Source organism: Nanorana parkeri, unplaced genomic scaffold, assembly GCF_000935625.1.
Source record: "Nanorana parkeri isolate BGI_ZX_2015 unplaced genomic scaffold, ASM93562v1 scaffold1391, whole genome shotgun sequence".
In the NCBI taxonomy this organism is placed as follows: Eukaryota; Metazoa; Chordata; class Amphibia; order Anura; family Dicroglossidae; genus Nanorana; species Nanorana parkeri.
Genome location: NW_017307659.1, coordinates 386,647 through 404,419, shown reverse-complemented (window position 1 = coordinate 404,419; position 17,773 = coordinate 386,647). Strand labels below are relative to the sequence as shown.

The window sequence follows — 17,773 nt, the reverse complement described above, 5'->3', positions numbered from 1 at the left end:
TTTTTTATTCTGATGGTGGCAGCTGACAGAATACAAAAAAAACAACCTGTAGATAGCACAGGAACCAATAGATTTTTTGCTATCTGCCATCATTTCAGGGGGGTGCGCTCTCTCCTCCCCCCTTTCTCCCAGCAGATGAGGGGGGGGGGGGCAAAGGGCACCTCCCTGAAATGAGAAGGGCACCTCCCTGAAATTGCTTTTTTCAGGTTGGGATCCCTGGTAACCATGCCGCACCGTGTACACAGTGAGAGGGGAGAGCAGTCTTCCCCTCTCACCTGTCACAGGAGTTCCAGCACAGTTCTGCGCTAGAACTTCTGTCTTGGAGGTGACAGGTTCAATAAAGAGAACCTGTCACCTCCAAATGCTATCACACAGGTGCTTGTTAGCTCCTGTGTGATAGCGATAAAGTTAAGTGAAAAAAAATGATTAAAAATAAGTGAAAAATAATAAGAAAAAAATGATTTAATAAAACAAAAAAGGTGATTAAAAAATACCATGGCCCACTTGTATGCAAAATTTTGTTCTGCCCCGGGCGCCTGTTACTCTGGTTACGCCACTGTGGGACGCACAATATTTCTGCTGTGCCAGAAGGATCGGTTGCTAATTAGCTGGTAGAAGAGGGCGCGAATGCTGTGGCAGCGGCTATATTTCACCAGCTGGATGGGCCATGTAAAAGTAAGGATGCAGCAGAAGTTTTGTCCGAAACCCAGGACAGGGTTAAAAATTATGATTTGGGTGGCCCTAAGGAGCGACAGCCGTTGGCGCAGTTGCCAGTAGAAACAGGGAACCGTGAAGTTGCCGGGGAAGAGGAACACTCCTAGGGGTGTGATTCCTCTACAGATACTGTGTTGCCCGACTGTCACATTGATAATGGTGAGATGGGTAAAACCTATGATGAAATGAAAAATTGTAAGGGTTTGGTTACCACGGATAACCACAAAAATGCCTTATTGTTGGAAAGGGATGTTTTTGTGTTAGACTGTGGAGTGGTGAACACATCTGCTGGCCTAGACAAAGGGGCTGCTGAACACTTTGTGGACCAGGGGGCGTGTGTTGCAGCGGCAGGTTGCCCTTTAAAGTCGGAAGGGCCGAGACAGAAAAGAAGGCCAGCGGAAATGTCACCTGTAACCCAAGAGGGGGTTAAAAAGGATGTGGAAACGCCAGAAGGTGCGGGTGTAATATTAATGATGAATGTGATTCATGTACAAACTGACAAAGGTGTCGCTGTGATAAAGCAAGAGGGGTTGGTTGCTGGGAGCAACAACACCGAAACTGAATGGGTCAGTAAAGAGGGAGTGGTGTTTAGAAAATTCCCTACTGACAATGACTTGAGTCTTGCATGGTGTGAGCTGACTGAATGGGTCATTGGGAAGACCGCTAGGGACCCCAAAGAGATTGAGGGGGTTAGCGTAGCAACGGACTGCCAGGAGTTGGGTAGTGACAATCCCCATAGTGGTGACAGTAGAGAGACTAGTACCTGGGTGACTTTGACGGTCTTGGCAGAGACCGATAGAGACTGGGTAGAAAGAAGGAAGGATGAGTGCCCGATGACGGTACAGGGTTACGGGTGGAAACGCACACGTAAAAAGACTGTACTGGGTCAACTTGGTACCTCCAATAGTGTAGTGGAGTTGGGATTCCCCTTTATGGATGACGAACTGTTTGGCAAGACCAGAGACGAAAGGGAAACGTTTTTGAAAGGTGTCAGATGGTCAGGCGGTTTTCGTCTGTGTGTCCGCTCCTCCGGATGCGAACAAAGGGGGGGGGATATGTGGCAGTGCGTGGCTATGCCACGGTGTAGTATGGCAACTTTGGCGCCCAGGACTCTCAGCCAGAGGGCCTGAGAGGTTCCACAACGTGAATACCTTTGGAGAGGAGGAACTGGCTGTTCAATCCCTTCCAGGTTTTCCAGACTATAGTGGGATGGGATCTCCAGTCCTGGGGCCAGGTGTTGCCAGTGGCCAGGTTGAGCTGATCAGGTGGCTGAGAGCAGCCTTATTAGGAAGCCAGCCCAGTGCTTTAGAGGAGAGTTGTGGGTGTGCAAGAGGCACACAACGACAGGCAGACTCTGCTGCGTGCGTGCGTGAGCACAAGGGACACAGCCAGGAAGGCTAGAGAGGTCCAGAGGGTCCGTGACTCTGAGATACCTGTCGGGGAGACAGAGAGGGACAGTGACCCACTAGGGGTGGATACTGAACCGCTTGGAGCTGAGGAAAGCTGCTGAGCAGTGCTGAGGACTGTATTCACAGAGAAATACGGTAAAGTCCTGGGACTATCATACGGGGAGTGTATGGGACAGACAGATGTCGGTGAGACCAACCACAATGTCTTGATGAGGCTCCTGAATGAACTGTTATGCTTAATTTATGCTGAATAAAGACTGTCCTTTTATGTTAAAGTTGGCTTCAGGAGTGGTCACTTAGCGCTTACCATTGTGCTACATTCCCCAAACTATCACACCGTACACTGGAAGTTAGTTACGACAGATGTGAGGGTCCACATATAGGGAGGGGTCCTGAGCTCACCGACAATGCAGGGTTGCTGGTCCCAGGAGAAAGCCAGATTTCCCATCAATTTACTGCAAATTAGATGTCACCCGATACTGGTGCAATCCAAGAATGCCATTACTGCGGTGTATATCAGTTACCAAGGCAGAACCAAAAGCCCAACAACATCACAGGTGATGGGTTACACTCTCCCTGGCAGAAGAGAAAGGTCCGGCTATCAAGGCAGTGTATAATTTCAGCATAGGCAACCAGCTGGTGGATTATCTCAGTCGGCAAAGGCTGGACTATGGAGAGTGGTCTGTAAGCCAAGAGGCATTTTGGGACATTTGTATCAGGTTGAGGACAATTGACGTGGATCTCATGGCTATGCTCGTTCTTTTGTTCATGGGTTACCTTATATTGCTCCTTCTGTTAAGCCTCTCCTTAAACCATAGGATCTTATTTTTGTTCTTTCAGTGTAACAGAATCCCCATTTTGAACCTATTTAGGATATTTCTTTGCTGTCTGTATTTCAAAAGGTTGTCTTTCTAGTGGCCATTACCTTGGGCAGGAAGGTCTCAGAGCTAGCCGCTGCTTTTCTTATCCATCATAAGGACAAGGTGGTTTTGAGGCATAGGCTCTCTTTTTCTTGCAGAAGGTGGCTTTTTCTTCCAACCTTAATGAGGAAATCATCCAAAGTATGTTACTTCTTCCTTTTTAAAAGTCAAATTTGTTGTTTATCATTCCAGAAAGTCCCCATAAGGGCCTTGTGGTATCTCATGTAATCATCCTTCATCAGTCTTATGTGTCCCAGGTTTTTTAAGGCGGCAACTTGATTATCTGTTCACACCATTACAGATTCATTACAGATTCTACAAGTTTGATGTGGCTGCACTGGTGGATGCCAGTTGCAACTGCAAAGTCTTGCAGTTAGCTGTGTGACATAACCCATTGTCATAGGGGCAAAGGTTTCAATTGTTTTTTATTTTTTTCTGTTAGGTGCTGCGTCTCCTCCCCTGCGTTAGATACTGCTTATGGACGTCCCAAAGGTCTTTATTGCAGTACTGCATCCCCTAATGAACAATGAAGAAAATAGATACTCAGCCCTCTCCCCTCTTGTTTTTTTTTTATGCTAATATTTTTACTGCTTACAACTACTGAGGTTCAATAGCAGTGATGGGGTATAGGCACCAGGTGGAGCTCTCCACTAATGTCAGTGCCTCCTGTAGGTAACAGTTTATATCCACAGGTCTTTATTGCACTACCATGTCCGTCAGTGAGTCTGAAGAAAAAAACATTGAGTTAAAAAAAATCCTACTGTAACCCTTTCGCTGCCAAGCCCTTATTCCCGGGACCCCCCGCCGGTGATTTTTGTACGGATCCCCGCTGCCACAGACCCTACAAGCAGCGGGGATCCATGGAGTAGAACTGTAAATGCCAGGTCCGTACGGCATACTGAGCTGGCCAGCTGGAAGCACCTTTGTAGCTCCGTACGTCCTTGGCAGCGAAAGGGTTAAGCATACATGTAAGTTTATTTACCAATGTAGTGACTTAAAGCAATGATGTACAAAGGCCATAAACCATAACAACTAGTTGTATTTTATCTTTTACTAATAAGACTATTATAAACAAAGATTTGATTCGTTGCTATGGAATGCTGTATTTACACATCTTCTGCTCTTTTAAATATTTAATGGAGCCAGTATGAATCCAGTTAATAAATGTTGGCTCATTATTGCTGAAAAAGACAACCTTTATCCTCTAACCTGTGAATGGTGGAGAATGAGAGTAGTTTATTTGCAGAGTGGGTTTACCAAAGGGCTATTAGAACAGAGCAATGTACAGTAGAAATTGATTATATCATGTACAGTCGATCCTGGAAACTCACGGGGGTTACGTTCCTAGAGCATCCGCGAATTGTGAAAAACCACACATTTTGAATGTGGTCAAAAAAATGCCTATTTTTATAGTTTAAACCCTAAATTTGCCCCCAAAACACATTAATTTAATTTCAGCTTAATGCATTAACCTTAGAAAAAAAAAAAGAATGTAAAGGTAAACCCGTATACTGTACAGTACTTTACTGCTATGTCTCCCGCAGTGCTAGAATGCAAAATACCGATGTTACCCCTATATGTAGTAGTTCAACCTTCTCCTGGAGTGTCTTAAACTTCTTCTATCATGTATCTTATTTTTTTTTTATAATAATGTAATACTTTAACACATAGTGTTCATTAATCAGAAACTACTATTTGCAGGTATGAACGTTTGGAAGAGCAGCTTAATGATCTCACTGAACTCCATCAGAATGAGATGACTCTGCTTAAACAGGAGCTAGCCAGCATGGAAGAGAAAGTTGCTTATCAGTCATATGAACGTGCCAGAGATATTCAGGTAAAACAAAGTCTCAAGGACTAAGAGATGTCTTAACACTTTGATGATGTTTTGTACTCTTTTTACTATGTTATGCATTAGTATTACTTTATTTTGTAACTTCTTTGGAATGCATTTTAGTCTTTTTTTTTTCTTCCAGCGCTCATTGTGGGACGCAGTCAGTCTTTTACAATTGGAATATAGCTGCTGCTTTTAGAAGGTTACAAGCAGCCACAGAAGTCTAATAGCTACACCCCAAACCAAGCTCAGTTTAGCTTAGTTTCCTGAGGAGATAGGATGTCTCTCCGCAGCTCCGCTGGATTAGTGTTTTAAGGCCCCTTTCACACGGGCTGATCGGGAGAGGATCCGTCAACAGATCCTCACCTGATCACAGCAGTACGGAGCGGATGTCACCGCTGTGACATCCATGTCTGTACTGTTTTTTTCCTTCATCACAACTGAAACTTCTGCACCTCATGTGTGTCTATGGGGAATCGTAAGTAAACGTGCATGTGTCTGTTTACTTCAGATTACACCCGGTCCGGCACGATCCGGTCCGTCGAAACAGATCTCTGATCCGTTTATTTTTCCGGAGCTAGCTGGAGCTGGGGCTAACCAGCATCCGTTTACACAAGGCTGCCCATAGACTTGCGTAGAGCATTCGATCAGATCCGGCTGAAAAACTGACAAGCAGGCCGGATCGGACCTCTCATGTGAAAGGGGCATAAAGTGAAATAAGTCCAAACCACACATCTTCCACTAATTGTAATGCCAGGTAACCGCTTTCTCAGCAGTTCACATTCTTGAAGTGGAAAACTGTCAGGTGGACTTTCTGAGTCAGTAGCACTTTGTTGTACAAGTATTTTTTATTTAGGAAAAGAAACAGAAACAGAAATACGTTCCATCCACAAGGAAACAATGCCAAAAGGCGCATGTGGGAAAAAACATCACGGTACATTACTAGAACGGTTTACTGATGGGTTACAGCATGACAGTCATATAATAGCTAGTGCAATGCATCACCATAAATCTGGACATAATATGACATCTGCGGAAAACAAAGACCTCCCACTCATGAGCTCGTGCGAAATCTAATAAAACCAAGATAACCTATGCATAGGCTCCTCGGGTGGGCTAGCCCCTGCTTAAGGCCCGGAGCGGGGCTGCCAGCTACCTGCTGCTGCTGCAGGACGCCACCATAACCCCACTATTGGGTGATAAAGCAGCATACCATATCTTTGCCATCATTCCGTGGCATCCGGGATGAGTTCCATCAAAACTTTAGAAGGGCCCTTAGGCAAGTGAAGAAGAAAAGTAATCCGATAGCGTACGAAATAAATTGGGAAGGGAGATATGAGGGGAAGACAAGGCTAACAGGATATCATCTGCGTAAAGCGAGACTTTGTGAGGGGTACCCGCCAGCTCCAGTCCCCGTATAGAAGCATTGTTCCGAATGGCAGCCGCCAACGGTTCAAGAGCTAATATGAAAAAGATGGGGGATAAAGGGCATCCCTGCCTAGTTTCCCGCAATATGGGGAAAGTGGCCGAGCTGAAACCCGCATAGCGAATGGAGGCAGAGGGTCGAAATCCAAGCTAAAAAGTCCTCACCAAAACCCCATTTGCGCAAGGCAAAGAAAAGATATTGCCATGATAAGGTGTTAAAAGCTTTGCGCACGTCCAGAGAGAGCAACATCATTTCTATAGACCGGGAACGAGCCAGATGTATGAGTTTAAGAATGCAGCGCACACTGTCTCCCGCCTGTCTATTGGGTACAAAACCCACCTGGTCTTTGTGAATGAGGTGCCCCAGGAAGGTGTTAATTCTAGAGGCCAAAACTTTAGCCAGGAGTTTCACATCGGTGTTGAGTAACGAGATGGGTCTAAAGTTAGCCCAGGAATGTGGGTCCGTTGTAGGCTTAGGTATCATGACTATATTCGCTTTAAGGGCTTCAGGAGGAAACGGATGTCCCTGCTTAATATAATTAAATTGGGAGGTCAGGTGGGGGTTCTACAATGTCTGTAAACTTTTTATAAAAAAGGGAGGAGTAACCATCTGGCCCAGCTCGTTTGTTAGATTTCAATGATTTAATAGCTAAGCGCACTTCGTCTTCAGTGATATCAGAGGCCAAAAGCTCCTTATGCGAGTCTGTCATTGCCGGCAGCTGACAATCTTGAAAAAATGTCTCCGCCTCGGCCGAGGGAAAAGGGGGTGGTTTTGCATATAAGTGGGCTAAGTGGTGCTGGAATTCCTGCAGTACCGCTTGTGGATTGCTAGTTAAAACTGAGCCCGCCGTGCGCAAGGAAATAGGGCGTTTAACTGGCTCAAAGCAACGAAGGCGTTTCGCCAACATAGCACCCGGCTTGTTGCTGTGGGCATAAAACTTCTGTCCCTCCAGAGATCACCCTAATTAGCAACCTATACCTGGTATGGGGAAAGGAGGGAAGGGGATGTAAGAGGAGGGGAGGGGAGGAAAGAGGGGTAAGGGAAGGAAAGAGGAGGAGGGGGGGAGGGAGGAAGAAGAGGGGAGGAGGGGGGAGAGGGAAAGGGAGGGGGGGGAGGGCAAGTGGGAAGGGAGGACGGCTGGACGGTGCCCGCCAGCAGCCCCATCTGACCCCGCAAATAGCAGAGATATAAACACCTTCTATGAACTCCATCCAACAGTGAAACAGACCAACCATGAGATAGTAAGGAAGCAACACAGCTCCGGGAGTAACGGGAATGCACTACTCCAATAGGACGGAGCAATACAATACAAAAATAACCATATGCATATATGCAAAAAGAAAGAACGAGGGTGTGTAACAGGAGAGCTCAGTGCGTCCGCATTGTATTAGGAGGGAAATGACAAAAATTTAAATGTGTCAACTAAATTTTAGACAAAAAAATAAAGATAATAATAAGGATATACCCTGGTAATGATGTCAGTTGAAGGAGCTCAGCAACAAGGACACCAGCTCGTCTCTAAACACGGGATGGGGAATGCGGAAGCACTGGTGCCCTCCCAAAGTGGACACCGGGCAGATCCCTGCTCCCTTAGGTACATGAAAGATCATTGCATCTAGCCAACTAAAACAGTGGAGGAAAAATAAGAAAAAATAAAAGTGAGAGAAATCCACCATAGGAGGGTTGAGGGAGTCCAGTTGAGCAGTCATTAGGAGCTTCTATCGGCCAGTTCTGTCAATCCGAAGCAAATCAAAACGAGACCCAAATCAGAGAGAAAACATCTGTCGGGGTATGGGGCTCCAAGTGGCATTCCGGGAAGTCCTGAAGCAAGTGGCAAAACGAAAAAAACAGAAAACAAAACAACACACCCGGACTCCGGGGTCACATGTGATGCAAGAAGCAAAAATAAAAATAAGAGAGCATCCAACAGTCGGCATATGCTCATGTAAGCCAGATGCAGCCACCCTAGGGGGCACGGAGCAGTACCTGCCTGGGAAAGGGTCGTCGGGGAGTCTGGACATACACGGCAAAACGGCTGAAACAGCAAGGGCTGAATACAAGGCCGCGGTGTGCGGACCAGGGAGGTAAATCATCCGTTGGGCTTGCTGCGAAAAACTTGGGAGCCTAAACGTTGCAGGACCTGGGATCTCCGTGGTGAGCGGCCAGGATCGTGTGGGCCCTGTGATGAATGGGATCGTTGGGAAGCCTGGCCATTCCGTTGACGAGGCTGCGAGCCTGGGGAAGAGGAAGGGGGCTCCGCTGGAATCTGGAGGCCAATCTCTCGGAGGCAAGAACGCACGTCTTCAGGAGACCGGAGCTGGAAGGATTTCCCCTGGTATGTAAAGAGGAGACGGAAGGGAAACCCCCATCTATAATTGATGCCCGCATCCCGGAGAACCTGCAGGTAGGGCCGCAGGACTCTGCGTTTCAAGATGGTTGAAGGGGCCAGGTCCGAATACAAACTATAGGGGTGACCCTGGAAGGACAAGGCCGGTACCTGTCTTGCGGCCTGCAAGAGTCGCTCCTTCGTGCGGAAGTAATGTAGCTTAACCACCACATCCTGTGGCGGTCCATCCGACCTCTGGGGTCCGAGCGCCCTGTGAACGCGATCCATCTCCAACTGGTCCGCAGAAAGGTCAGGGGCCAATTCCTGAAACAGCGCGGTGACCGAGCCCACGAGATCTTCAATGGATTCAGGGAGGCCCCTGACACGGATGTTACTGCACCGGGCCCGGTTCTCATGATCCTCCAGCTGGTCACGGCGAAGGGAAAGTTCCGTCTGGGCGGTCTCCAGGTCTTTTTCGTGGCCTTCCAGTATGGTGGTCACATCATCCATACGCGATTCCAAGGAAGCTGTACGGTGTCCGATTTCTCTAATTTCCCGCCGGAGCTCCGAGGTTATGGTTGCGGAGGCCTTGGAAAGTTCTTCCCGTACCATGTCCCGCATCCGCACGAAGAGGTCAGGGGCATGTGATCCTCGGGATCCCGATAGGTGTTCAGCAAACGGGTCTTGGCTGTCCTCGGAGTCAGCCGACTGGCGAGGAGCGGCGGCGTCATCATGTAGGCCGCCGGGCGCCATCTTGCCCAGAGCGCGGCGCGTACGAGGGGTCTCAGGAGGTTGTTTGCCTCGTTTGTATTTGGACTGCGAGGACCTCATCTGGATGCCGGGGGTGAGTAGGTGTTCGATCCGCCCGGGGAACCGACCCAGCTGGCTAAACGATAGCAGAAATGGGTGTCTCACGGCTCAAGAAGTGCAGAGCGGTATCAAGGAGCAGCCATCTTGTACCGCTGCCCGCATGCGCCCCCGTCAGTAGCACTTTGACCTGGGAGAATCTGTCAACAGCTGGTTACACAAGACGAGGGTCTAATGGCATTTTTATCATAAACTAAGGGTTCCAAGATTCATAGCCAGAGTAAGAGACCCACTGGTCTCCTACTAGATTCTCTGGTTATAAGAGCCAGATTTTGACCTACAACTGGTCGCCCTTGCCACTTCAAAGACATTTTGCCCTGGTTGCCTGTCCCATTATAAATAAAGGCTCATAGATCAGACCACTACTCTTGGCCCTGGCTACAAGACACAGTTTAAATGAGCCGGCCAGCGTCAGTGTAAGAATAAGTCAGCTTCTTTCGTGCGCTGTTATCTGGTAGGCTGCTGGGTCTAAGGTCTTGTTGGTGACCTATGTTACAACAAGCATCCATGATGCAGACAGACTCTCCTCCAATTGTACCTGGTACATTTAGTGTTTTCTAAACATGAGGACCAATTCCTGGAGCATGTACAGGTCTGTACCAGTTTTTGCATATTGTAATGTACACAGAACAGTACCAGCTGTGAAACTGACAGTCTAGCCCAACAGATTAAATCAGTTTACCTGATCACCTGACACCTTGCAGAAGTGGGCTGTCAGTTTTACAGCTAAGTTTCACTCTTTTTTTTTTTGTCATTTTGTTGATGTCTTAGTTCTGCATGGTATAGCTTGGGTTTTGTAATCTGTTTACCCTAATATATTATATTAACATATATTATTTTTTCAGGAAATATAATAATTTAATATATTATAATTATTATTAATTTGGTAGCAAATGTGAATACATACTGTATAGGTTTATTTCCTTTTATTATTGGTGTAAACAATTTGAAAAAAAGCATTTTCCTGTAATTTTTCCAATGCAACGTTTATGGAATTTGTGCTTCTCCATATATTTATCTCAAATGTAAACAAAGCCTTCTGATTACAATTTTATCACATTAGTTATTTTTTCATGTAACATAGCATAGTGGTAAAGCTCAAAGTGAACATGAACATTTTATTGTTAGCCCTTGCTTCTTTAGCAATTTATATTTGATGATTTTTTTACTGTTCATAAGTATTCTTTCTCTGCAGAAATGTTGCTAGTTGTGTCAGTATGGTACTGATTGTGTCTCTATATACATGTTTCCAGTTATGTCAGTTTGGTACTGACTCTATACGCGTGTGTTGGGGGATCCGAGGTGGTTGTAGAGTTTAAAGTAGCCAGCCTAAAAAATTTGATCAACCTGCTTCTCAGTAGCTAGTTTTAATGGCATAGCATGAATTCCAGGTTCTGAGAGAGCAAGGCCTCTTCTCACTGGGTGTGCCATGGCACCTGGAAAGCTTTTGTCAGATGGGGTGAGGCTTTTAATGTTAACCCTAGGACCTCATGGGTTGCTTGCATCCTGAGTTTTTTCAGTTGGTCATGGTCTAGTGCAGGGGCATCCACAATTTTTCGTCTGGAGATCTACTTTTAAAATGACAAGCTCATTGAGATCTACCAACGAAAAAACACCTGCATTCAGGAGCGGGAGGGGGCGTGGCGGTGCATTGAAGTCAATGGCACCGTAGCCAGGCTCCGCAGACAGGCCCCTCGCCCACAGTGCGATCGCCTGCTTTAGTGCCTGCGTTCCAGTGCAGTGCGATCCGCAAAAATACTGCGAGCACTATTTTTTCAGATCGCACTGGACCGGAATGCAGGCACTAAGGTGCCTGCGTTCCGGGTGCGGTCGATCACACTGTGGGCGGGGGGCATGGCTGCGGTGCCATTGACTTCAATACAACCCCACACCGCCCTCCCGCACCTGAACGCAGGGAGTCAGCCGGCATACATTCCCTAGAGGTGCCGGTGTCCTTTCCTCACGTGATGCTCACGTGGCCGACGTTGTACATGGGGAGAGGTGTCCCGCCCCTTTCCATCTGCAGCGTCTGACACATTCAGCCGACAGCCGCACAAGCACCGCGGGAGCATAGCCGTAGGCAGCTCCTTTTGCGCCTGAGGCAAGAAAAAATGTTTTTTTTCTTTATTTTTTACTATTTTTTTTCTTTTCATTATTTCTTTTTTTCTTTTAATTTTTTTTTACTCTTGGGGGGGTTTCGGGGAAATATTAGGGGTCTAAACTTCCCCCCTATTTCCCTTTTAAAATAGAAAAAGAAATTGAGGACACAAAGTCCTCAATCTCTTTTTCTGCAGCCTCTGTTCTAAATGAATGGAAAGCACAGAGGCTTCCCATTCATTAAGAAAATATTTACTATCAAGCAGTTTCTGGATGAGGAGGAGCCTCTGTACAGAGTGCTTCTCCCCATTGAGAAACTCATGAATGAACAGGAAGTGATGTATATTCTGTTCATTCATAAATGGGGACACATAGTACTATGTGTCCCCAGTTATTTACAAACACTGGAGTGATCAGCTGATCGCTCCAGTGTTTGTCCTGCACAGAGGACCGGTACATATCACTGATATGTACCGATCCCCTGCCGCTTGGCCACGCACACGGGGGCTCAGGTTCTCCTCTGGATCACCCATGCTCTCCCGGGCAGAGGCAGCGGGGGATCCGACGAGAAGTGAAAGAGCCCTTCATCCGGGGGGCGGAGCCGCTGTCAGAACTAAGGTCCAGCAGTAAGGGGAGAGAGAGGCGCCGCCTGTCAGATCCAGGCCGAGCGTCTCTCTCTCTCCTCACGGCTCGGCATTAGTTCTAAGACAGCGGCTCCGTCCTCTGCCGCGGGCTGCAGCGGTTCTTTCACTTCTTCTCGGATCCCCGCTACATACAGATGGGGAGAGCAGCGGGGATCCAGAGAAGCCCCACCGGCGGGAGGAGAGGGCATCACGATCGACCTTGTGGGCACCCCTGGTCTAGTGTCTGGAGTTGAGCACCAGTAAAAGCTATATCCAGTTTCCAGATGGCAATTTTGTTCCAGCAACCCATAGCTTCTGCTTGGTTTCTTCAGGGGGTTACTAGCATTGTCCCCACGTTGATCTATATTGTCCCCCCATATATACACTGAGTGGCCAGATTATTATGACCACCTCATCAGTACTTCGTTGGGCCACGAGATGACTCCACGAGATGACTTCCTTGGACCGCCTCGTGAATCCACGAGATGTTGAAAGGAGATGCAAGGAATCTGACACTGCACTGTTGCCCTTCTGTTGTCTTGTACTAGTCTTGCCACTCTTCGTTCTGCCCTAACATTGACTAGTCGCTGACGGCCACAATACGCACGTTCAGAACCTGATTTTCGGCTGGCAGTCCAGTCTTTAAACACTTTAACAACAGCTGCTCTTGAACATTTAACAAAGTCTGCTGTTTTGCTGATACTCACTCCATGGCTCTGAGCGCTAACAATCAAACAGCTGTCAAAGGCTGTTAAATCGCATTGTTTACCCATATCTTCAGAAAAAAATAACTTCTAATGTTGTGGTAAACAACCTGCTTCCCTATTTATAATGGTCTGGCCCTCTAGCAACTTCAGCGCGAAATTATAGCTAATTATAGCTAATTTACCTACAAACGTCAGGTGGTCATAATAATCTGGCCACGCAGTGTATATATGGTGGGAAAAGTAATTTTCAGTTTCGGCCTGACAAATGTTGCTGCAGGAGGTGCATTGTGGTGCCATTCATTCAATGGATACCAAATGCACCTCCCGTCCGCAGTGTGATCGCCCGCACTGGAATGCGCGGTACTGCGATGCCCTGCTTTCCAGTGCAGTACGATTGCAAACATTGTGCATACTGTTTTATTCTGAAGTAAACTTTATAGCAAAGCTGCTTTTGTGTATTTTATTTTAAATAAATGACGGTATTAGTTGCTTAATCCTATCCGATTAATCGAAGTTAATAATCGGCTAACCAATCAATTATGAAAATAATCGTTAGCTGCAGCCCTAATTGTTTTCATTATCTAGATGGTGTCAGGGCTGTCAGGGTTTATTTGATAGCAACAGCTTCCTTTTGCATGGCAAACTCCCTATTTCTTATTCTGGAAGCTCCACACAACAGATCTACATAATCTAGTTCAGCTATTTCCTAGTGCACTCTGGGCCTTTTGGTATCAGACACATCTGGTTTCCAGGTATGGAATACAAGCTACCATGTCTTCAGTGCACAATTTTACTAAATTTCCCTGCTTGGATGAAACGGCTTTGGCTGATGCAACTTTTGGGTTCATGATTATACTTTCAGTGTTGTGATTTGGTCACACTATGGTTCTTGAAGATTACTGCTAGCATATATTTTCCACATTTATTTTTGGGACTGCTTTGAATGCTATGTCTTGCCATGAATGCTGGGAGAAAAAGATATTTTTTATTTGTACTAATCTTAAAATTATTTTCTGTTTTGTGTTACTTGTTATTAGGGATGCACCAATACCTATACTAGTAGCCTGCACACAAATCTCCTATGCCAAGGTTTTCAGTGTCTCCTTCAGGCATGTGTGGTGTGGAAGAGCTTTATTTCCGTTAAGCACTGCTGATGGCTTTTTTTTTTGTGGTAGCTGTTTATTGGCTACTCGTTGTGCTAATTGGTATTTCAGCAGGTATCTGCATGCCAGGAAACCTGTAAGTTAATGGCCTTGTAACTATGTGTATCCAGGCTCATATATCTAATTTGCCAGACAGCAATACCTCAGAGGTGAGGATTTTTTTTTCTTTATATAACAATATTAAATAAAGTATCAGTGTTATGAAATGTAATCAATGTGTTTGTTTTAATAATGTATCAAATTCTGTCCACAAACAAAAAAAGACCTGCCCACCCAAGGTATGCAAATTTATCATGTAGTGTTTCACAAATTTGTTACACTGATTCTAAATCACACTGCATTAACTGCAATATTCAGCAATAACCTAACAAGTGATCTCCCAGTCAGTATTTCTTGTGATTGGTCTGAGAAGTTTCTGTTGCCCACTCCCAGCAAAACTTTTAACTATTTAGTGGTTTAGTTGTAATTCTTACAAGAAAGAACCACTGAATAAGAGCACACCAGCGGTGCTTACTAAAGAAAAAGGAAAAAAAAGTCTTCCATTCTGATCACAAGGGATGTAAGCTCAGCATACTCAGCAGACTGTTCTATATCAAGCCAAGTGTACTGTATCTTTGTTTTTCTTTTCCACAATTCTCTTGCAGTGAAGAGTTCTGTGCTGCATGAGAATTGTGGAAAATTCTTTTGCAGTGCAAGTTTCCAGCAATGGCATCTCATAGAGTTTTCTGTAATGCTAACGGAATTAAAAGGCCAATGGGGAAATGTGATCCCCTTGTAATGACCACAGCAGAAGCGCAGACCAGGTAGTTCAAGGGCAAATACTTTGCTATTGAACTAACAGAGTTATAAGACCCCAATGGATATACAACAGTCTTCACTCAACAGCATCTACCAAAACCTGATTAGTTTTTCACGAGCAAACCACTTAAACCATTCACCATACTGTATTTCGTGCATGATTGCATTCTTTCAAAGTTATGCTTCTATCTGATTACTTTTTTTAGGAAGCTGTGGAGTCTTGTCTCACCCGCATTACTAAATTGGAGCTGCAGCAGCAACAACAACAGGTTGTACAGTTAGAAGGAGTGGAAAATGCCAATGCTCGTGCTCTATTAGGCAAGTTCATCAATGTGCTGCTAGCCCTCATGGCTGTCCTTCTAGTTTTTGTATCCACGGCTGCAAGTTTTATCACACCTTTGATGAAAACACGCCTACGCCTTTTGTCGTCCCTACTCTTCCTCCTCTCCCTGCTCACACTCTGGAGGCATTGGGACTGCATTACTTACTGTCTAGAACATTTTCTCCTGCCTAGCTGATCTCTAATCCTTGATATTTATAACCCACATTATGTTCCCTCTGATTACTTCTGAAAAGAAGAAACATTTTCTTGGAAGATGCTGGCCAATTACATCTATACATATATGCCTGAATGAAACTGTATATGCATATGTTAACATGCCTACGTAGAGCTTTTTATTTCAATTGGCAGCTATTTGGCACAGCCTCCGCAAAAAGAGCATAGCCACTTGAAATGTGAAGGCTATTTGTAGGCTCTTCTATTGTAGATTTTCAAATGAAATGAAAGTATTTACAAGGATACGTTGTTTACAAAATATGTAAAGCAGATTGAATGCTTATAGGAGCTTACTATGGAATGTGAAATATTTGTTAGGAAGTCTGTATTATTTTATATAATGATTTGCAAAGCTTTGATTGAACGAAGCAGTTATAGGTAAGCAAGACTGGATTCTTTGAATTCTGAGAAGTAGTAATAATGTTCGCAATTAATGAATTGTGAGTTTCTGCAATACCTCTCTCATGAAACTCACCTTTTTATTTTAATCTTTGAGGACATGTGTGTATGGTACAGGGACTCCTGCAACCTCATTCTAAAGTGATGAACATTTATGGACTTATAGGTAGAATTAGTGGGAGCACAACAGTGGACAAAGCATCATGGACTTAAAATTATGTAATTTAACAAGGCATCATGTATTTTTCCTAACCAACCTTTAATGATTTTGCAAGAGGGGGACTGCTGTATGAATGCTGTATAGCCCGCATTACAAAAACCCAAAAATGTAAAACTTTATACATAGCAAAAGAGCAATTGTTGAAATATTTTAATTAAATGCAATAACTATAGACATTCAATTTTTAATGTTGACTGGTGCTTTACTGCACCAGCTTACTGGACATACCTGTACATCAGTGGTTCTCTTGTATATCCAGCAAATCGGCCTGGTGTCATAACATACAGTATTTAGAATGCATTTTAAAATTGCATTTAATTTGTCTATGTTGGCACCGGCTTGTCTGTTGTGAACATGAGGAGTGCGTATTTATTTATTTAATTATTTATTTATTCATTTGAATAGGATTTCAGATTACTGTGTATCTGTGTCCTATTCTCACGCATCAACAGGCGTATTATTTGGGAGAGCCAAATAATCAAGAAACAACAGACACTCAAGGCCACCTGTTTAAAGCAACTTTAATTCACTGTGTTTTAGATTATATTTTTACATTTTAAACAGAAAGTATGCATACATAATTAGAGGGTGGGAGGTCTTCCTTTAAATTTATGTGTAGATATCACAAGCCTGTCTTTATTACGGGGAAGACTTTTTAATTATTGTATTTCAATAATGTTTGAGAGGGCAATTTAACAGTTCTTACCTTGTCTCTCACTTGTTTCATGTAACAGAAAGTGTTACAAGGCAAGGTCTGTGTGTTATATTCTCTTGCTTCTCAACGAAAATAAAATTTACACACTTGAAAATATCAGGGAAAAATGGAAGTATGTTATTTGTTATGAGGTGCCTGGATAAGAGTTTTCTGATCAAAAAATAAGGGCCATTTTTAAGAAATGTTACAATCAATTCTTTTCCTAAATGTGGCACAATTGCTGAAAATAAATTTGTTTTATTATACCACCAAAGGATATATTTTCTTATATAGTAATCTATAATATATCTGAATCAGAAAGGTTACGTATTAAAAGGATACTTTGCATTTATTTGACCAATTTCCATGCAGTGTTTACAATTATACATTTTTCAGTATATTTAAATCAAATGTGTGGTAGTTTTATGTGTACAGTAAATATAACAAAAGCCTTTTATACTACACCACTGTACAAACCAAAATGTTATCCATTACAGGTGAAACTCGAATAATTAGAATATCGTGCAAAGTTCATTTATTTCACTAATGCAACTTAAAAGGTGAAACTAATATATGAGATAGACTCATTACATGCAAAGCAAGATAATTCAAGCCGTGATTTGTCATAATTGTGATGATTATGGCTTACAGCTCATGAAAACCCCAAGAACCCCAAATCCACAACCTCAAAAAAGTAGATTATTACATGCAATCAATAAAACAAGGATTGTACATAGAACAATATCAGACCTCTGAAAAGTACAAGCATGCATATGTACTCAGTACTTGGTTTGGGCCCCTTTTGCAGCACTTACTGCAATTACTTTTGCATGATATTCTAATTATTCGAGTTTCACCTGTATATGCAGTAGCTTGTAACGTTCTAACAGTAATGTGACCTTAGGTAATGTCAGTACTAGTAAGGTAGTACTAAAGGCTAGGCTTTTTTCTAAAGTACTAAAGACTAGGCTAGTGCCTTCTCTGCATTAAGGTAAAAAATGCCCAGTACCTTTCTGTAAC

At 44.2% G+C, this 17,773-nt stretch overlaps 1 protein-coding gene across 1 annotated transcript in view; it reads left to right on the top strand.

The window, feature by feature from the left end:
- TMCC2 (transmembrane and coiled-coil domain family 2) overlaps nt 1–15,845 on the top strand; it is a gene marked incomplete at its 5' end in the record, with an annotated part of 52,403 nt that extends 36,558 nt beyond the window's left edge. Inside the window, 2 exons of the mRNA XM_018569765.1 lie at nt 4,745–4,880; nt 15,091–15,845. Coding sequence (XP_018425267.1) covers nt 4,745–4,880; nt 15,091–15,402 — 448 coding nt within the window. The remainder of the gene's footprint in view (nt 1–4,744; nt 4,881–15,090) is intronic.
- Between the last annotated feature and the right edge of the window lie 1,928 nt (nt 15,846–17,773).